Source organism: Dipodomys merriami, unplaced genomic scaffold (assembly GCF_024711535.1).
Source record: "Dipodomys merriami isolate MVZ:Mamm:240054 unplaced genomic scaffold, mDipMer1.0.p SCAF_271, whole genome shotgun sequence".
Lineage (NCBI taxonomy): Eukaryota > Metazoa > Chordata > Mammalia > Rodentia > Heteromyidae > Dipodomys > Dipodomys merriami.
Window position 1 is genome coordinate 206,801 of NW_027204171.1, and position 20,606 is coordinate 227,406.

General features: G+C 51.3%; 2 protein-coding genes across 4 annotated transcripts in view; both read right to left on the bottom strand.

Annotated features, from left to right (window-relative positions):
- Pcbd2 (pterin-4 alpha-carbinolamine dehydratase 2) overlaps window positions 1-4,177 on the bottom strand; it is a 47,844-nt gene extending 43,667 nt beyond the window's left edge. The window contains exons 1-2 of one of the 3 annotated variants that reach the window (XM_070036440.1): window positions 4,065-4,177; window positions 879-1,010 (exon numbers count right to left, since the gene is read on the bottom strand). In XM_070036440.1, coding sequence (XP_069892541.1) covers window positions 879-1,010; window positions 4,065-4,157 — 225 coding nt within the window. In that variant the 5' untranslated portion in view covers window positions 4,158-4,177. Of the gene's footprint in view, window positions 1-878; window positions 1,035-3,443; window positions 3,846-4,064 lie in introns of those variants that run through there. The other 2 variants (XM_070036441.1, XM_070036442.1) reach the window with 2 other exon arrangements.
- A 3,920-nt stretch (window positions 4,178-8,097) lies between these two features.
- On the bottom strand, window positions 8,098-17,202 carry Txndc15 (thioredoxin domain containing 15). Its single transcript, XM_070036447.1, has 5 exons — window positions 17,050-17,202; window positions 14,564-14,886; window positions 12,058-12,221; window positions 10,643-10,773; window positions 8,098-8,504 (listed from the first exon to the last, which is right to left on the bottom strand). The coding sequence occupies exons 1-5, from the start codon at window positions 17,114-17,116 to the stop codon at window positions 8,308-8,310; spliced, it is 882 nt and encodes a 293-aa protein (XP_069892548.1). The 5' UTR covers window positions 17,117-17,202; the 3' UTR covers window positions 8,098-8,307.
- Between the last annotated feature and the right edge of the window lie 3,404 nt (window positions 17,203-20,606).

Sequence of the window (20,606 nt, forward strand, 5' to 3'; positions counted from 1 at the left end):
AAAAAAAGGAGGAAATCAGTCAAGCAGGTGTGTGTTTCTCAAATGGTTTCGTTTATGTCCCCTTTGACATACTCAAACCTTTTTTTTTTTTTTTGTCTGTCGTGGAGCTTGAACTCTGGGCCTGGGCCCTGTCCTTGCTCTCTTCAGCTCCAGGCGAGCGCTCTACCACTTGAGCCACAGCGCCACTTCCAGTTTTCTAGTGGTTCATTGGAGATCAGAGTCTCCTGGACTTTTCTGCCGGGGCTGGCTTTGAACCGCGATCCTCAGATCTCAGCCTCCTGCATAGCTAGAATTACAGACGTGAGCCACTGCGCCCCAGCTTCACACCTTCTTTTAATCCTATTTAAACATTCTAACCAACACCACATCAAAGCAATGGTGGATTCAGAATCTGACTTTACAAGTATCACAAGCTTCCCCTCCCCCAGCGCTGAGACCTGCCCAGTGGGGCAGGAGCAGCTATCCAGCTGCTCTCCCAACCCCATCACTGGACTCTTAAGAAAGGGGGGATGTGTCGGCTGGGTGCCGATGGCTCACGCCTATCATCCTAGCTACTCAGGAGGCTGAAATCTGAGGATCCCAGTTCAAAGCCAGCCTGGGCAGGAAAGCCTGTGAGACTCTGATCTCCAATGAACCACCAAAAACGGGAAGTGGCGCTGTGGCTCAAGTGTCAGAACACTCACCTTAAGCTGAAGAGCTGAGGGAACAGCGCCCAGGCCCAGAGTTCAAGACCCATACCAGACAAAAAAAAAAAAGGGGGGGGGCGATGTGGACCTTGGCTCCAAATGGGACCAGACAACCAACAACCATGAGCATCAGAAAGTGACAGCTTTTGGTGATAGAAACAGGCGTTGGCACTCCCAAGAATCCTGAGTTACCTGATTAAAATTTTTGAAGGAGAACTCCTTGTAGATGGCGTCTCTGTCACTTAACTCCGACCATCCTGCTGCTTTCAGAGGGAGCATAGCCTGGTTCCTCTCCTCAGCTGTCAGCCACTGGGTATCTGCAGACTATGAGGACACCACATTTCAGATCTGAAAATGGAGAGGTTTGAACTCTTGTTTCTGTTGTTTTTTTTTTGGGGGGGGAGGGGGCAGTGCTGGGCCTTGTGCTCTCTTTTTCTCAAGGGTGGTGCTTTACCACTTGAGCCACATCTCTACTTCTGGTTTTTTTCACCAAAGAGTCTTAGAGACTTTGATGCCCAGGCTGGCTTCAAACTTTGATCCTCAGCTCCTCTGAGTAGCTAGGATGAAAGGTGTGAAGCACGAGTACCCAGCTAAGGCTTGAACTCTTTAAACAATACATAACTTTCATCTGAAGACAAGATGTAGATCCAGATGTCGACAGCTCACACCTTTTGTCCTAGCTCTTCAGGAGGCTGAGATGTGAAGATCGAGGTTCAAAGCCAGCTTAGGTAGAAAAGTCCTTGAGATCTTTATCTCCAATGAACCAGCAAAAGGATGAAAGGAGAGGTATGGCTCAAGTGGAAGAGCACCAGTCTTGGGCAGGAAAAGGCAAGTATAAACATAACGCCCTGAGTTCAAGCCCCAATACCAGCAGCACACATGCACGCGCACACACGCACACAAACACAAACACACAAACACACACACACACTAAAAAAAAAAAAAAGGAAAATTGCTGTTAAGAACTAGTCATTAGAAAAAATGTCACAGAGGGACAGGGAAGGTGGCTTAATGGTAGAGTACATGCCTACCATGTATTAAGACCTGGGTTCAATTCCTCAGTACCACATAAACTGAAAAAGCTGGAAGTGGTGCTGTGGCTCTAGCGGTAGAGTGCTAGCCTTGAGCAAAAAGTAGCTTGTGGGGGGGGGGGAGAATGGGAAGGTGGCTCAGTGGTAGAGCGCTTGCCTCGCATGCATGAGGCCCTCGGTTTGATTCCTCAGCACCACATAAGCAGAAAAAGCCAGAAGCGGCGCTGTGGCTCAAGTGGTAGAGCGCTCACCTTGAGCTGAAGAGCTGAGGGACAGTACCCAGGCCCTGAGTTCAAGCCCCATGACCAACCAAAAAAAGCTTAGGGACAGTTCCCAGGCCCTGAGTTCAAGCCCTAGGACTGGCACACACACACACACACACACACACACCCATACATACACACCTGGTGTGTGTGAAATAACCTACCTGGTGAAATAATCTAAAATGTTCACTAAACTTCATGCTTTATGTAAACATATTTGTATCTAGATGTATTACACTTTTATATTTAGACATACTTGAATATACTTAAATACTTCTAAGTCAACTCGGGTTGGAGGCATGGCTCAGTTGGTAGAGCACCTGCCAATGAGTGAAAGCATTAGCTATCAAGTTCAAGTCCCCACCCCCACCGCAAAAAAAAAAAACATAAACTGGAAAAACTGTAGAAAAGAAACAGAAAACTGCCTTTGATCTGTACCAATGTAGCTACAAAGGCAAGCACTGAAGGCTCAGTGGCTTATGCAGCAGCTGTCTGTCTCCCACTGGGCCACAAACATTCCCACTGAGATCAAAAGCAGGCAGGGCTCCTCACAGGTGTCAGTAGCAGGACTCAGAAATGGAGCCAAGCCACTCTGTCTACCTGACAGTCTCTCTGGAGAGACACCCTCAGCCGGAGCCGCTGCAGTAATCTACACAAGACCTACAGAGTGTGAACCAACTTGGCCTCTCTGAATTCCAGTCGTCTTGTCTATAGTGGGGCTATTACTGAACCTACCTGCCAAGATTTTCTAAAATGTTTAAGATCCCCCAGAGAGCCTACCTAGCACATAGCAGCCCTCAAACCAAGTCTGTTTATTCATTCCTTCCCTGAGGGAATAATCCTACTTGGTCACTAGCACCTTGGGTCTCAAGACAAGCTATCTTCTACCATTATCTTTTCAGTTCCTTTTAGGAAACTTCAAGTGAGCTCTAACAGGCCAGTCCTTGTTTTTAAAGGTGCCTGGGTGCTCAAGGCAAGGGCTGGAACGCTACCACTTGACTCACAGCACCACTTCCAGCTTTTTGGTGGCTCCTTGGAGCTAAGAGTCCCACAGACATTTCTACCCGGGCCTGGCTTTGAACCACAATCCTCAGATCTCAGCCTCCAGGGTAGTTAGGATGACAGATGTGAGCCACCAGTGCCCCACTGCCACCCAGCTATTTTAAATTTCGTCTAGGAAATCTCAAAACGGACTCCAGCATCACCTTGAAATGAACAGGCGAGTTCAATGCCACGTCTTTCCACTAGGTGGCTCCGCACGTCAAAATTCCGCCCCCCCCCCCCCCCCCCCCACTGACTCCACAATAACTTTAATTTCTAAAGCACAGAAACTGAGAGTCTCGGGGAAGAAAAGATGATGTGTGTGTGTCAGCCACCAAAAAGGGATGGGATTGATCACTAGCGTCTGCCAGAGCTCAGCAGCAAGACAAACCGGGCAAGTGACCACGGGGTGAAGCCAGCACCTTCGCTCCGAGTTTTTCTTTTGTTGGTGGTGGGTCTTGAACTCAGGGTCTGGGCGCTGTCCCTCAGCTCTTCAGCTCAAGGTGAAGTGCTCTACCACTTGAGCCACAGCGCCAGTTCCAGTTTTCTGATGGTTCATTGGAGATGAGTCTCACGGACTTCCCTGCCCTGGGCTGGTTTTGAACCGCGATCCTCAGATCTCAGCCTCCTGAGTGGCTAGGATGACAGGCGTGAGCCACCGGCGCCTGGCTTCTTCGTTCTTGTTATTGTTGTTCAGTGTGTATGTGCCGGTTCTGGGGCTTGAACTCAGGGCCTGGGCGCTGTCCCTGGGCTTTTCTGCTCCAGGCTGGCGCTCCACCACCTGAGCCACCGCGCCACTTCCGGCTTTTTTTTTTTTGCTCGGCGACTGACGGGAGTTTCAGGCCCGGGCTGGCTTCGAACCGTGCTCCTCAGGTCTCAGCCGCCGCGGTGGCTGCGATGACAGGCGTGGGGCACCGGCGCCTGTCACGTGATCGCGTGCGCGCGGCGAGGACTACTGAGGCGCGGCCCCGCCCCGGGCGCGCGTGACCGCGTGGCCCCGCCCACCCCCCGCCCCACGGCCTCCGCGAGCGCTCGGCACTCACCGCGGCCGCCCGGCTCGGGCTCCGTCCCCACAGCGCCGCCGTCAGCCACCGCCGCGTCGGCCCCCGCGCCCCGAGGGCCGCCGCCGCCGCCATGACCCCGCCCAGGGCCGCGCCTCCCGCCCGCGGGGTCACTGCGCGCGCCGGAAGCGCCCCGCCCCTGCGGACCCCGAGGGTTCGCGTCATCAGCGTGCGCGGGGCGGGGGGGGGGGGGCCGTGTGCGCAGGCGCAGACACTGCCGCGCCGCCCGGCAGGCCTCTTCCACGTGGAGCACACGTGCGCGCGTTTGGCTCTCGACACCGCGGACCCGGCTGCACCCCGCGCGCTGCCGGTGCGAATTCTGATGGATCGGTGGCCCTGGTGCAGACTGCGGGCCTGAGACTGCTCCAGTAAGTGTGTCTCCACCCCCAGCCGGGGTTGGGAGGACCCAGGGCACATTTGTTTAAATAATATTCTCGCATTTTCTCAAGTCTGGTCTCCTTGCCTTCCAGTGCAGGATATTCCTGAGGGTCCCTGGGCCCTCAGTAATCCACTGAGCTTTTAAACTGGACGCCTCCTTTCATTCTGTCTTGTTTTATGACACAGGAGTTTGTGTTGTATGTAGATCAAACTGGCCTCAAACTCGGGATCTTCCTGTCTCTGCCTCCATAGGGCTGGGAGTACAGGTGTGCAAAAAACAAGCCCACTACTTTATCAATGGTCAAAATGTAACCTTTTTTTTTGGGGGGGGGTGTCAGTCATGGGGCTTGAACTCAGAGCCTAGGCGCTATCTCTGAGCTTTTGTGCCCAAAGCCAGTGCTGTACCACTTTGAGCCACAGAGCCACTTCCAAGGACTTTTCTACCTGGGCTGTCTTCGAACCACAATCCTCAGATCTCAGCCTCCTCAGTAGCTAGGATGACAGGCATGAGACGTCAATGCCTGACAAGATAGCACTTTTTTTTTTTTTTGTCAGTCCTGGGGCTTGAACTTAAGGTCTGGGCACTGTCCCTGAGCTGCTTTTTGCTCAAGGCTAGCACTCCACCACTTGAGCCACTTCTGGTTTTTTCTATTTGGTACTGAGGAATTGAATTTGGTACTGACAGCGTCATGCATGCTAGGCAGGTACTCTACCATTAGGCCACATTCTCAATCCCAACATAACCTTTTAAAACATCAGGGCTTTTAATATAACTTACATCACTGTGTTTGTACTGATAATTACAATTTAATGACATTGGCAGTTTTGAGAGTATATATATATATGTGTGTGTGTGTGTGTGTGTGTGTGTGTGTGTATATATATATATATATATATATGCTTCAGTAGATTTTTGTTGTTGTTTTAAGCCTTGCACCTTTGTCTCACACCAGTAATCCCACGGAGGAGGCTGAGATCTCAGGATTGGAGTTCAAAACCAGTCTGGGCAGCAAAGTACATGATTCTCTTATCTCCAATTAACTACCAAAAAGTTGGTAATGGAACTGTGGCTCAAGTAGTGAAGTACTACAAAGAAAAGCTGAGGGAATGCTCACTGGTGATCCTAGCCAGAGGTCACCGCCATGTAAGACACTGGTCTCCTCCCAGGCTGATTCTTGGAATGGAATTAAAGGCAACAGTAAGTCTTGCTTTGGGTGTTTATGACAAAAAAAAAAAAATATATATATATATATATATATATATGTATGTATGTATGTATGTATGTATGTATACATACTCTTGAAATTTGCTCAGAAAAGTGGTGGCTCAAGCCTGTAATTCCACTCAGGAGGGAAATGCAGGAAAATTCCAGTTTGTGTTCACAGCCAGTCTGGACTTCACATTGAGACTCTACCTCTCCCCCCGCAAAAAAAACTTATGGTGAAGGTAAGGTTAGAAAAATTAATAGCAACAGTGCATTATTTGAAATCCATTAAGGAAGCCAGGCGTCGGTGGCTCATGCCTGTAAATCCTAGCTACTCAGGAGGCTGAGATATGAGCATCACAGTTCAAAGCCTGGAGCCCAGGCTCTTTATCTCCAATAAACCACTCAGAAAACAAGAAGTGGCGCTGTGGGTCAAGTGGTAGAGCCCTCACCTTGAGCTGAAGAGCTCAGGGACAGTGTCCAGGCCCAGCGTTCAAGACCCACAAGCAACCAAAAAAAAAAATCATAAGCAGTAAATAAGTAAATAAAAGTACTGTGTGGGTGTGCACATTGGTGCTCTACTGTAATCCAGGACTCAAGAGATTGAGGCAGAATAGTGAGTTCAAGGCAAACCTGGGCTACAGAGAACTTATATCAGTAAAAAAAAAAAGAGACACATTTTAAATGAAAAATGAAGGAACTAAATTAGAACATTATTGACTAGAACACAGGAGAAAGATTATGGTCTAGAGATAAACGCACTGGACAGTCTGGCGATGACACAAAGCCAGCCATGCTGCCATTCCTCTTGGAAGTTCTGGAGTAAGAATGCTTAGGTGCATGCCTCATGTCTGGTGGCATCTGCCTTCAGCTCTGAGTTGATCTGGTTTGTTGAGATTGTTTTTCTGTTCTTTCTTTACTACTACCTTTGTGGCTCAGTTTCCTAGCAGTATTAAGTACATTCAAGGCTGCAAATTTTTGGAGGACATGTGTCCACTTGCCAGCTTTCTAATGAAGACTCTCCATTCAACTTCTCAAAAAAAAAAAAAATGCTTAAGGTAGCTAGATGCCAGTGGCTCACGCCTGTAATCCTAGCTACTCAGGAGGCTACCATGTGAGGATCGTAGTTCAAAGCCAGCCTGGGCAGAAAAGTCCCAAGATTCAAATCTCCAGTTAGCCACCAGGAAACTGAAAGTGGCACTTTGGCTCAAACTTATATAGCACTAGCCTTGAGCAAAAGAACTCAGGGACCACCACCACCAACAACAACAACAACAACAAAAGCTTAGATTTGCAGCTTGGTCCCACCACACAAAGCTGCATGACCAAAAGCAAGTTACCTGGGCCTCTGTTTACCCATGAGGATATTTAACAGTATTGATCTCCCAGGGCAGTGGTATGGACAGGAGAAACAGTATAGGTAAAATCACAGAACACAGCAGCAGGAACTCACAGGAAGACACTGAGCGATGGAGTCACTAAGGATTTTTTTCCTTTTGGTAGACTTGTCCTTGCAGGTATACATACATGTGAAGGTATAGATAGATCCTAGCTTTACCTACTTACTGCTTACTGCCAGGGTACCATGCCTGGGCGAGTCATTTAGCTTCAGCTTGGGACACGGTCCAATTCTGAGCTACAGTCCCCGCCAGGGGACACCTGGTCATAGCTGTACACAGCATGACACATAAAGCTGCAAATTTTCCCTCATGTACTACTGAGAGGACTCATTAACAGAAATAAGGTTCAATTTTTGTAAAACTTAGAGCATCTAAAGAAAGACACATTTCCTTGCTCTGAAATATACTAGTAGTTTATCATGAGGTAATCAACTATTTTGTATCTTAGCATAAGGAACAGCCTTTCAAAGAGTTTGTACAGGTTACATGTTGTCTTTCCTGACTACCTCTGCATCAGGAGTTTCAAGGCTCAGTAAGTTCCTGCTTATCAACTCTAAAAGAGAAACAAACTGTAAACAGGCAGGAGACCAGCCTTATTACACATAAAAGAGGAGCTAGGTCTGTTATAAAACTGTCACCTGGCCAGGCACTGGTGGCTGATACCTATAATCCTAGCTATTCAGGAGGCTGAGATCTGAGGATTGTGGTTCAATGCCAACCCAGGCAGGAAAGTCTGTGAGATTCTTACCTCCAGTGAACAACTAAAAAGCTGGAAGTGGAGCTGAGGCTCAAGTGATAGGGTACCACCAGCCTTGAGCACAAAAGCTAAGGGGCAGTACCCAGGCCCTGAGTTCAAGACATAGTACTGGCATTGGCACACACAAAAAAAACTATGATCTGAAATTCTTATTTCTGCCTTCTATCTAGAACCATAGTGTCATTCTCACTATTTACCAAAATATATCTTCATGTTTCAAACTGGATTGTTCAAACTATCAGATCGTGTTCAAGTAGTATAAGCAAGAACAGGAAATTTTCATGAGAATCTTTATATTTCTTTTTGTAATACTAGTTAAAACACCAGTTTGAATTTTCTTTTATCCATTCAGTAGTTCAGCAAATGCATGATTCTTCTAACGTGACTCAAGTTGGAAGTCAGCAGTCCACCGGAAACTACAGCCGTAGTTTCTTGGATGAAGGATGGAAATTCCTCGTTGCTCCTCTTTCTCCCATAGGTCCATTGCTACTCCACATGTTCCTGCTCTTGTCCTGGAATCAACCATCGAATGCTCTCGGTTCGGATGGTAGCATACATAATAAAACTAATTAAAAAGAATAGGGAAAACACAAGCAACCAGTCCACAGTTTTTATCAAAGTGCTGGGAAGAGGGCCTATTTGGTCTGCTTGAGTTACCACCACATTTTTCTTGGCTTCTATACCTGAAAGAAAAATCAATTGTTTCCATTTAGAGAGAAAACATACCCTCCTCAGATTTGTCACAAGTCTGATGTGTGGTATGCAAAATGACATGCAATCCTAAAATAAACACCACGCTCGTCTAACTAGGTTGGATCTCACCTGCTTGTCAGCATAATTTGTGACTTGCTTTTCTCCCCACCACATCAAAGGGTCAGGAATCCATTCGGCTGTTCAAAGCTATAACTCAAGAATTTCTGTGAGCTCATCAGAGCTTTCTTTCTTGGAGACTTGCCTTTTGTTCTCTTGAGACCAAAGTTCAGCAAGATAACCCATAAAGTTACTCTCTGGAATAGTGGGCTAAGTGATTTTAAATTCACAGTGCTTTATATCAGTTATTCAAAGACCTATTGGGACAACCAGCCACCCTCAGGATCGGGGGTCACCAAAGATGCTGAAGGCTCCAAGTTCTTGTCTAGGCTCCGGGTTTTCCTGGACCATTAAACATAAGGGCTTCCTCTCCCCCATCCCAATCAGAAAGCCAAGCTTGGTAATCCCACCCACTTCATGGTAGCCCTCTCTCCCCATCGGTCTAACTTGGCTCTTGGGCTTAGTCTATATGGGAAGCGTGTTCTGACAGGCCTGGCTTCCTGCGAGCATGCTTCAGGAAGAACTGGGCTGTCACAGTGGAAGCAAGAAAGGCCCCAGAGCAGCAGAGTGCTCCAGGAGAAAAAGTAGCCATTTACCATGCTCCAGTTTTTGTTTTTGAGTGTTTTTTGTTGTTGTTATTTTTTGTCGGTCGTGGGGCTTGAACTCAGGGTCTCGGCACTGAACCTCGGCTCATCAGCTCAGGGTGAGCGCTCTACTACTTGAGCCACAACGCCACTTTCAGTTTTCTGATGGTTTTATTGGAGATAAGAGTCTCGAGGACTTTCCTGCCCAGGCTGGCTGTGAATGAACCGTGATCCTCAGATCTCAACCTCCTGAGTAGCTAGGGTTACAGGCGTGAACCACCAGCGCATGGCTGACACTCCAGTTTTTACAGAGTAAATAAGGTCCTAAGTACTGGCAAACATGAAACAATGAAACGGAACAAAACAACTATACCCAACAAGGCGGAAGCATCCCTCAAGCGCAGTCCAAAGAATACATTCTACATGCCTCCAGCCACAGGAAACTCAACATGGCAACGAACGCTAGGCTAAGAGTCAAGACTGGTTATCTTGAAGTTAGAAAAGCAGGAAGTAGAGCTGTGGCTCAAGTGGTAGAGCACTAGCCTTGAAAAAAAAAAGCTCAGGGACAGCACCCAGGCCCTGGGTTCAAGTTCCAGGACTGGCAAAAAAAAAAAAAAAAAGGTACCTATGGGTAAAGTGCATGGTATATGAATTTTGTTAAAATTTCTTGCTCACATTACACTTGCAATTATCAGGGAGACATTTAACAAGATCATAACAGTTTAGAAAACAGTTTTTTAGCACGAAGGATGACAGAAGCGGTGACTAATCAAGATGCGTTGTACACATAAACTGACATCGTGAATGGAAACTGGTTGAAGAGAACAAAGTTTTAGCCATGCCTATAATCCTACTCAGGAGGCTGAGATCTGGGGATCGTGGTTTGAGGTCAGCTGGGGCAGAAATTTCACTGACTCCTTCTCAACCAATAGCTGGGCATGGTAGTGCATGCCTGTCATCCAAATTATGGTGGGAGGAATAAAGGGGATCACAGTTCAGGTGCCAGGGCCTAGGCAGAAACTGAAACCATCTACATACAACAGCACAAAAAGGGATGGGAGCATGAATCGAGTGATAGAGCTCCTGAGTAGAAAACACAAGGCCCTGAAGGTCAAGCCCCAGTCCTTTCTTTTTTCTTTTTTCTTTTTTTTTTGTTGGTCATGGGGCCTGAACTCTGGGCCTGGGCGCTGTCCCTCAGCTCTTCAGCTCAAGGCTAGCAGCTCTACCACTTGAGCCACAGCACCACTTCCAGCTTTTTCTGCTTATGTGGTGCTAGGAATCGAACCCAGGGCCTCATTCATGCAAAGCAAGCGCTCTACCACTGAGCCACCTTCCCAGCCCGAGCCACCTTCCCAGCCCGAATCCCAGTACTTTTTAGAAAGTCACCTCTGTATCTTCTTCTCAGCATATTATTTATTTATACATACCTGTCTGATTAAAGATGAATACTTTCAGTGTTTCCAGCGTTCGATCTGTATGATTAAATCTAGCCATTGGTTTAGCTCCTTGAAATAACAAAATGTTAGGGACAGCCACGGTGCCAAATCTGGTAGAAAGGCTGTAAAAGAAGTCCGTGAAAACCCACGTTGACCACAGGTATCTTACAATTACCATGTCAGAATGGCTGGAAATCAGGAGAAAGGATCGGTTTCATGTGACCTATGGAGGTTTCTTTTCTGATAGTCAAACTTTGAGCACTTCGCTTTCCTGACCTTTCTTATTTCTTATAGAGTTACTCGTGACCCAGTATTCCACTGTGTTGAGTTCCTAACTGTCAAAACAACTCAGGCCAGAACATTCTAATTCATGATCAAAGCATACTGTGTCTATTCTCCTAACAGAAGAAATGCCAAACTCCAGAATGGCCAGCCTTCAAAGAAGATCGACTTATGCTAGCAATTCATTGGGTAAACGGAGGCAAGGGAATATAGAACCTGACACGCACGCCAGGACATGTTCACCATTTGGGCAGGAAGATGCAGAACAGTCTTAGATCATAGTTAGGGCGATACAAAACATCTGAACAAAGTTCCTGTGACTTATGTCTGTGGATCTTTGAAAAGGTTAAGCCAGGCATGGTGTTGTGGACTAATGGGGTCGTGGCTACTTGGGGTGCTGAGGCAGGAGGAGCACCCGAGCCTCAGCTCTTAATGCCAACCTGAGCAGCACAGTGAGACTCCCCTTGTTACCCACCTCCCTCCCCTCAAAAAAAGAGAAAAGACAAAAGCCCAGTGAACAGTGCAAAAGACATGTAAAACAAGAATATTTGTCGGCTGAGAAGGTGGCTCAGTGGTAGAGCGCTTGCCTTGCATGCATGAGGCCCTGGGTTCGATTCCTTAGCACCACATAAGCAGAAAAAAAAAGCCAGAAGTGGCGCTGTGGCTCAAGTGGTAGAGCACTTGCCTTGAGCTGAAGAGCTGAGGGACAGCGCCCAGGCCCAGAGTTCAGGCTCCACGACCGGACCCAAAAAAAAAAGTATTTGTCACTTTTAGGGCCAAAATCATCCACTAACTTACTAAATGTCTATATGGGACATGGAAGAAAGAATAAATGTAAATAAGAACAGAAAAGCTGGGTGCCGGTGCCTCACACCTGTCATCCTAGCTACTCAGGAGGCTGTGATCTAAGGATCACAGTTCAAAGCCAGCCCAGGCAGGAAACGCCATGAGACTCTTATCTCCAGTGAACCACCAGAAAACCAGAAGTGGAACTGTGGCTCAAGTGGTAGAGCGCTCATCTTCAGCTAAGAGCTCAGGGACAGCACCCAGGCCCAGAGTTCAAGCCCCACAACCGACCAAAAAAAAAAAAAAAAAAGAGGAGACCCAACCCCAAGGAAAGATACCTGCTGTGCCGAGACGCATCCAGTGCCAAGAAGTGAAGGGTTGGAAATGCCCGGGGCAGAGAATTAAAATGAGGGGCCAAACTGGCTGAGAAGCGGCACCAGGGGGTGTAGAACAAGACCAGGGTGCAGTCGCTACCATTTGGGTTCAGGAAGTCCATAAGATCCTGGGGTCGAAGGAAGAAGCAGCTGTTAAAGTGAATGTTAAAGCCAGGCGCTGGGGGCTCACGCCTATAATCCTAGCTACCCAGGAGGCTGAGATCTGAGGATCACGGTCCAAAGCTAGCCTGGACAGGAACGTCCGTGAAGACTCTCATCTCCAATGAACTACTCAGAAAACTCTGGCATTTTGACCCATCAGCAGAAAAGTAGTAAGAATGGACAAGGTAAGAACTCCTGGCCTGCCTGACAATACTATATCTACCATAATCCACTGTACATCTCACATGCTACAGTTGGGGGGGGGGTCTTTGCCCGCCCAGGCACTCGTGTTGGGCAGCTGGCTTGAGCTGCCTGAGGTGAGGTCTAGAGGGAGGCCTTAGGTCATGGGAGGGAGAGGAGGGAGTTGCTGTTGAAGGACTGCGATGGGCCCCCTGATCTCCAGGTTCTCCTTTGGCTTCCTTTCCTGGTCCTGGGGACATGAGTTCAGCCTCACCACAGGCCCAAAAGGGACGCGCCACCTCGCCGTGTCCTGAGGTCTCCAACATGCGGAACTTAAACTTGTCTCTTTTTTTACAGTTGATTACCTCAGGCATTTTGTTGCAGTAGCACATGAAACCATCTCAAGTGGTGTTTGGCGCATTATGCTTCCCAGACTATCACCAAGCGGGCAGCAGCTAGGCTCCAAGCAGCCAGGTGAGTGTATGTGGCCAAAGGTCAGTTCACTTAAGGTGTGCGGTCCCTGAAACCAGCTATCCAAACCATTACTGGTCGTCCCAGCGGTGACACGGCTGGCAAAGCCAGCCTCCGTGAGCAAGGCCCACGGTCCCCCAGACACCCTGGGGGCGACAGGAATGCAGGCTGACCCCCTGCCCCTGCAAGTAGCCCTCTGTGGGAATTCCAGAACCTCCTGTGAGATCACCGTCCAGCTACCTGCAAACTGATGGCTGGGTCTGATGGCTGGGTTTGGGGCAGTGGTCTCAATTCTCAGAACAAACCCTGCTCCTTCAGAGGAAGCGGAAACTCGTCATCTGTCCAGCTTATTTTCCAGAGGCACAACTAGTATAAGTCATGCCACATTGTAATTTTAGTTAATTCAGATAGGGAGGTCTCACCAGGCTGCCCAGCCTGGTCTTGAACTCATAGGTTCAAAGAATCCTCTAGCCTCAACCTCCCCAGCTGAGGACAGGGCTGAAGATGTAAGATGTAGTTCAATTGGCAGCGTTCTCACCTGACAAGGAGCTGGGACTGCGCATGCCCACCACAGCTCTATTCCATGACTTCTGTGTTGCCTCTGTAATAACTACCTCCCTTGAAACAAGAAAGGGTCCGTGTGTTTATAGCCGTGTGCATGCTACGCAGGTCACTGTCAGGAGCCCTGATGCTAAGATTGGCCCAGGGAGCATTAGCTGCTAGCTTCCTGCGGCCTAGCTGCTCCCAAGAGGCCCAGGGAGGCCTGGAGCCCCTGGTCCTCCAGCCTGGCTCCAGTGTGCTGGGACTGCAGTCATGCAGGACCACACCCGGCTTCTAGAAAGCTCAGTGGACAGGGGCTGGGAAGGTGGCTCAGTGGTAGAGCGCTTTCCTTGCATGCCTGAGGCCCTGGGTTCGATTCCTCAGCACACAGGCAAAAGGAAAGAAGCCAGAGGTGGCGCTGTGGCTCAAGTGGTAGAGCACTAGCCTTGAGCTGAAGAGCTGAGGGACAGCGCCCAGGCCCAGAGTTCAGGCCCCATGACCGGACCCAAAAAAGGAAAAAAAAAAAAGCACAGTGGACAGTAGCTGTATTCCCTTTTTCCTGGGGAGCCAAGCCGTTTTCACTGGGACAGCCTTCAGAGTCACCCCTGGCCGCACCCTCATTCAGTGAGAGGATTATTGGGGTGCTAAAGGAGGATGAGTGTGGAATTGGGGGACTGGAAGAGGTAAGAATATTACTGAGGTGCTCAAGGATAGGGGTATTACTGGGTTGCTGGAGGAATAGTACTCTTGGGGTACTAGAGAACGGGCGTCATATTGGGGTGCTGGAGGATGATAGTATTATGGGTGACAGGAGGATGAGAGTATCAGGGTGCTGGAGGAGGGTGAGAGCATCTCAGGGCGCAGGAGGGTTGGGAGCATCTGGGGGTGCCGGAGGGGGTGGGAGCGTTCAGGGTGCAGGAGGGGGAGCATCTGGGGGTGCGGGAGGGGGTGGGAGCATCCGGGCGCTGGGGGGTGGGAGTCCGGAGAGGGGGAGCATCTGGGGGTGCGGGAGGGGGTGGGAGCGTCCGGGCGCTGGGGGGTGGGAGTCCGGGGAGGGGGAGCATCTGGGGGTGCGGGAGGGGGTGGGGGAAGGGGGGGCGTCCGGGCGCGCACCCACCTGGGAGGCGTTGAGGATCCTCAGGGCGGCGCCCTCGGGCCCCGCGCCCGCGCCCGCCGTGGCGTTGCTCTCCTCGCAGTTCACCTTGGGCGCCTTGAGGCTGTCGGTGGTGTTGGCGTCCTCGGGGGCGGCGGGCTGCGGCTCGGGCTCGGGCGGCTCGGGCTCGTCCTCGTCCCGGTCCCCCCGGTCCCGGTCGGCCCCGGCCGCGCCCAGCGAGAAGAGCCGCTCCCGGGCGCTGCACCGCGCGGCCGGGGCGCCCGCGCCGCAGGTGCCCGCGGGGTCCCCCGCGCCCGCCGGCCACGCGCCGTCCCGGTCCCCTGCAACTGCAAGGCGCCACGGGTAACGGGGGCCGCGGGCCCGAACGCTCCCGAGGGGCACCCCCATCGTCCAGCCGGAGACAGGTGAATGGATCCCCCAAGACGTACAGCGAGCCGGGCGGGCGGCTCAGGCCTGCCGCCCCAGCTACGCAGGAGGCTGAGATCTGAGGATCGCAGTTCAAGGCCAGCCCGGGCAGGAAAGGCCCTGAGACTCTGATCTCCAAGGAACCACCAGAAAACCAGAAGTGGCGCCGTGGCTCAAGTGGTAGAGCGCTCTCGCCTGGAGCTGAAGCGCTGAGGGACAGCGCCCAGGCCCCGAGTTCAAGACCCACGACCGACAAACAAAAAAGGAAACTAACACCTACTGCATAGAACTTAAAATAAGAGGCTGGCGCCGGTGGCTCACCCCTGTCATCCTAGCTACTCAGGAGGCTGAGGATCGAACAGTCTAAACCAGCCCAGAAAGAGAAATCTTTGAGACTCCAGGAAAACAAGCCAGAGTGGAGGCGTGGCTCAATTGGGCTCCATTGGCCAGAAGCCTTGAGTGAAAAAGTTAAGGGACAACACCCTGAGTTCAAGGCCCAATACAAGCATGTGCACACACATACACACACATACACACACAGAGATTAAATGAGATGATGCTCATAGCTGGGCATCTGTGGTTTAAGGGCATAATCCCAGCGACTCAGGAAGCAGCACAGTTAGAAGCCAGTTCAGGCAGACAAACCATGAAACCCATCACCAAATAACCAAGAAAAAGGCCACAAGCAGAGCCAAGCACAGTTGCTCCTGTAATTCTAGCTAGGCAGGAGGCTGGGATCTGAGGACTGGGGTGGGAAGCCAGCCTGTCTAGGAGAGTCTGTGAGATTCTCCTAATTAACCACCAAAAAAGAAAGAAAAAGAGCCAGAAGTGGAGTTAAGGCTCAAGTGACAGAGTACTAGCATGGAGCAAAAAAGCCAAGGGACAGGGGCCCAGACCTGGAGTTGAAGCCCCAGTACACACACACACACACACACACACACACACACACACCCTCCCTCATCACACACACACACACATTACCTCTCATCCTGGCCCACACTCAGAAATCTGACACACACACACACACACCCCTCATCCTGGCCCACACTCAGAAATCTGCCACTCTGGGGCGGTGGGGAGGGAAGGGACGGTAGGGGGGGAAGCAAAGGAGGGGGCCAACCGTGCTGACAGGACAGGTAGGTACTCACTGCCTGACTCATGTCAACTGTGAGGCGCCCCCCCCCCTTACAATAAAAAATGTCAAAAAAGAGAAATCTGCCACGCTGCCTCTCCCTGTCGCAGCCCAGGGAAAGGGGAGAGGGCCTGGCAATTTCTATGAAGGTCTGGACGACAGGCCGGGGGGCTGGACTTTCACAGGGGAGTGGGGAGGGGGAGGGGGAGGACAGGGGGGAGAGGTGGAGGAGGGGGAGGACAAGGGGGAGAGGAGGAGGGAGGAAGGAGGAGGAGGGAGAGGGGGAGGAGGAGGACAAGGGGGAGAGGAGGGAGGAAAGAGGAGGAGGGGGAGGACAAGGGGGAGAGGAGGAGGAGGAGGACAAGGGAGAGAGGAGGAGGGAGGAAGGGGGAGGAGGGGGAGGAGGAGGAGGACAAGGGAGGGAGGAGGGAGGAAAGAGGAGGAGGGGGAGGACAAGGGGGAGAGGAGGAGGAGGACAAGGGAGAGAGGAGGAGGGAGGAAGGGGGAGGAGGAGGAGGACAAGGGAGGGAGGAGGAGGAGGACAAGGGAGGGAGGAGGACGAGGGAGGAGGAGGAGGACAAGGGGGAGAGGAGGGAGGAAAGAGGAGGAGGAGGACAAGGGAGAGAGGAGGAGGGAGGGGGAGGAGGGAGGGGGAGGAGGGCGGGGCGAGGGCTGGGGGCCCGGGAGGCCGGCCCGGCCCACCGAGGCGGCTCAGCCTGGGGCATCATCTGTGCGAGGCTCCCGGCCGCTGACCAGGCCGCAAAGCAGGCCGACGGCCGCCCCGCGGCGCCCCGCACGCGAGGCCGGGCCGGCTCGGGCCAGGAGCGGCGGGACGCGGCCTGGCGGGCGGGCGGGCGGGGCGCCGGTGGAGCCGCGCGGGGAGAGCCTCGCGGCCCCGCGGCCTCCCCCGGCCTCCCCCCGGCCCCGGCCCCGCACCCCCGGCCGCACTCACCCTCCAGGCCGCGGGCAGGAAGCCCCAGCACCCACAGCAACACCTGCCACCCGCAGAAAAGCCTCATGGCGCGGGACGGCCGGCGGCCGGGACTCGGCTCCCTCACCACCTCCACCAGACCGCAGCCGAGCCGCGAGCCGCGCACCGCGCACCGCGGCCGGACCGGGTCGCGCTGGCGACGCGGAGGGGGCGGGGACCGGGCGAGCCGAGAGCGCAGGCGCGGCTCCCGCCGCCATCTTGGCACCTGGCGGTCGCCGTGGGCGCCATCTTGGAGTCGGGCGGAAGGTTTCTGGCCAAGGGCCTGACGGAGCGCTAGGCTCCGGACGTCGGAGGGCCGGAACCCCGGGTCTGGACGCCGTCCTTTAGCCTTTTCGCTCCGTGCTAGCAGGCTACCACTTGAGCCACGGCGCCACCTCTGGCTGCCCAGGCTGGCCTCGAACCTGGATCCTCAGATCTACTGAGCCTCCTGGGGGGCTAGGCCCACAGGCCGTGACCCTGCCCAGGGTTCTCACCCCGCACCGGGATCCGGCGTGTGCGGACTTAAACTACTGTGAACTGATGACACCCCAAAAGTACGGCATGCTGGGGACCTAGAACCAACCCCACGGAAAGGCCCCTTAGCAGCAGCCCCGGCCAGGGCAGTCCTGCCCTGTGTAATCATAGGTCAGCCCAGCTCCCCCTGGGGATAGCTGGCTGCGAGCTGAGCACTGTTCAGAGCTGGTAAGAGTGTTAATTCTGGGCTGGGAAGGTGGCTTTGGTTGGTAGAGTGCTAACCTTGACCAAGAGCAGCTCAGGGACAGCGCCCAGGCCCTGAGTTCAAGCCCCAGGACTGGCAAAAAAAAAAATAATTAAGTTAATTCTATAATGTCTATTATGGGAACCCTTCCATGTTTTGTACATTTCAATGATTGCAGCTGTCCGGCCGTCCGGCCATTTGATAAGACAATTGTCAGACGTCATTAACGATACCCCACGGATAATTCTTACTGTGGAATAAGTGGGTTCAGGAGAATCTGAGACAAGGAGAGACATGGATGAAAGAGCCCGCAATTGTATTTTATCACTACCGTCATCACCCCCATTACATAATAGCAAACCTTTCCCCCTCTCTCCCATCTGATTGCAGTGGTCATGGAGAGCCAATAGCACAGAGCAGTAAAGGATTATTGGTTTGTTTTCATCTATGAAAAGGAGGATGAGTTGACAAATCTGGACACTCCAACCTAGACGCTATGTGGCTACTATTCACTCCCCATGTTGGTGTTTTAGCAGTGTGATTTGATAGATACACTTACAGATGTTTAGTTCTTGTCTTTAAATCAGCACTGTCTAAACAAACAACCCTCTAATTCCATAAATCTACATTTGACTGTCTGACCACCAGGTGGCGCACACACTGGTTTTCAGGGAGATTTGAAGAGTTCAGGTTGTCCCTGTTTCTAACAGGTTTTTGTTTGGTTTTTTTGTAGGTCCTGGGCTTGAACTCTGGGCCTGGGCGCTGTCCCTCAGCTCTTCAGCTCAAGGCTAGGGCCCTACCAAGTGAGCCACAGCGCCACTTCCGGCTTTTTTCTGCTTATGTGGTGCTGAGGAATCAAACCCAGGGCCTCATGCGTTTGAGGCAAGCACTCTACCACTAAGCCAACTTTCCAGCCCTGTGACAGGTTTTTTTAAGAAACAGGAAAACACAAAGTTGACTTTTTTTTTTTTTTTTGCCAGTTGCAGGGCTTGAACTCAGGGCCTAGACACTGTCCCCAAAAGTTCCTTTTTACTCAAGGATAACTAACATCCTACCACTAGAGCCACAGCACCACTTCCAGATTTTTCTGTTTATGTGGTACTGAGGAATGGAACCCAGGGCTTCACACATGCTAGGCAAGCAGTCTACCATTAAGCACCTTCCCAGCCTTGACATGATTCTTTTGCTGTAATGAATATCTGTCCATACATATGGCCTGGAATTATTCACACAGGAGGCTCATTGGAATTGGAATTGTTAGGCACACCCAAATACCTTCATTCCTGATGCTAAATTTGCCAACCTGGGGTCCAGTTGTGGGGCTAAAACTCAAGGCCTGGGAGCTGTCCCTGAGCCTTTTCATTCAAGGCTAGCATTCAGTCACTTTGAGCCACAACTCTACTTTCAGTTTCTTGTTTTGGGTTTTTTTGTTTTTTGTTTTTTTGCCAGTCGCAGGGGCCTGAATTCTGCCCGGGCGCTGTCCCTGAGCTTCTTTTGGCTCAAGGCTAGCACTCTACCACTTGAGCCACAGTGCCACTTCTGGCTTTTTCTGCTTATGTGGTGCTGAATCGAATCCAGGGCTTCATGCATGTAAGACAAGCGCTCTACCACTGAGCCACCTTCCCAGCCCCTATTTTGTTTTCTTGTGGTTAATTGGAGATGAATCTCACAGACTTCCCTGTTGCAGGTGGCTTTCCTGCCCGTGATCCTCAGATCTCAGCCTCCTGAGTAGCTAGAATTACAGGCATCAAACACTGGCACCCTACTAGCCTAGATTTTTTAAAATCTGACGACTCTTGCTCAACTCTCACAGAAGGTGGTAGCTAGTATTTATCTCACTGTAAGCCTCTGTGTCAAACTATTTTCCAAGATGGCCACAGCAATCTCCCTTCCCTCAACACACACACACTAATCCCACACACAGTTCTAAATGTAATTTTGTACTACCCGTACATCAATAGAGATTTTTTTTTTTTTGGGTCAGTCATGGGGCTTGACTCTGGGCCTGGGCGCTGTCCCTCAGCTCTTCAGCTCAAGGCAAGCACTCTACCACTTGAGCTACAGCACCTCTTCCAGTTTTCTGGTGGTTCATTGGAGATAAGAGTTTGACAGCTTTTCCTGCCCAGGCTGGCTTTGAAAACCACGATCCTCAGATCTCAGCCTTCTGAGTAGCTAGGATGACAGGCGTGAGCCACCAGCACCCAGCTATGAGCTCCTCCCTTTGAATCTAGGTGGGCCCGTAGTCTTCCCTCAGTCAACAGAATGTGACAGAAATGACCATGTGTAACTTCTCAGGCAACACAGCGTCCTTATCTTTTGCTGGAGGGTTTGCATTGAAGTCCCAAACCTATGCCAACGACAGTCCTTGCTACTACAAAGCTAGCACAGAGCTGCCCTGAATAGTGCCCACATGAAGAATTTACTCCAAGACCTGGTCTTTTTTTTTTTTTCTTGGCATTTGTGGGGCTTGAACTCATGTCATGGGCTGTCCTTGATCTCTTGCTCAAGGCTAGCGCTCTACACTTTGAGCCATCCTTCCTGCTTTTGAGTGGTTCATTGGATGTAAGAATCTCTCGTGGAATTTTCTGCCCGTGCTGGCTTGGAACTATGATCCTCAGATCTCAGCCTCCTGAGTAGCTAGGATGACAGGCGTGAGCCACCAGTACCAAGTGTCTTAAGATAGAAGCCACTCATTTCACATTACCTGTATGGGTCAGGAGTTCAGGAGTGGCTTAGCAAGGTGGTTCTGGCTCAGCACCATCCACAGGGTTGCGAGCAAGCTAGCTGGGGCACATACAAGCAACCACAACACAAGCACCGT

Excerpts from the sequence above, each read along its gene's own strand:
- Txndc15 (XM_070036447.1), bottom strand. The coding sequence starts at position 17,116 with ATGAGGCTTTTCTGCGGGTGGCAGGTGTTGCTGTGGGTGCTGGGGCTT. Across the intron at positions 14,887-17,049 it reads TCCTGCCCGCGGCCTGGAGG|TTGCAGGGGACCGGGACGGC; the intron begins GTGAGTGCGGCC and ends GGCGCCTTGCAG. Across the intron at positions 10,774-12,057 it reads GATGCGTCTCGGCACAGCAG|CCTTTCTACCAGATTTGGCA; the intron begins GTATCTTTCCTT and ends CTTCTTTTACAG.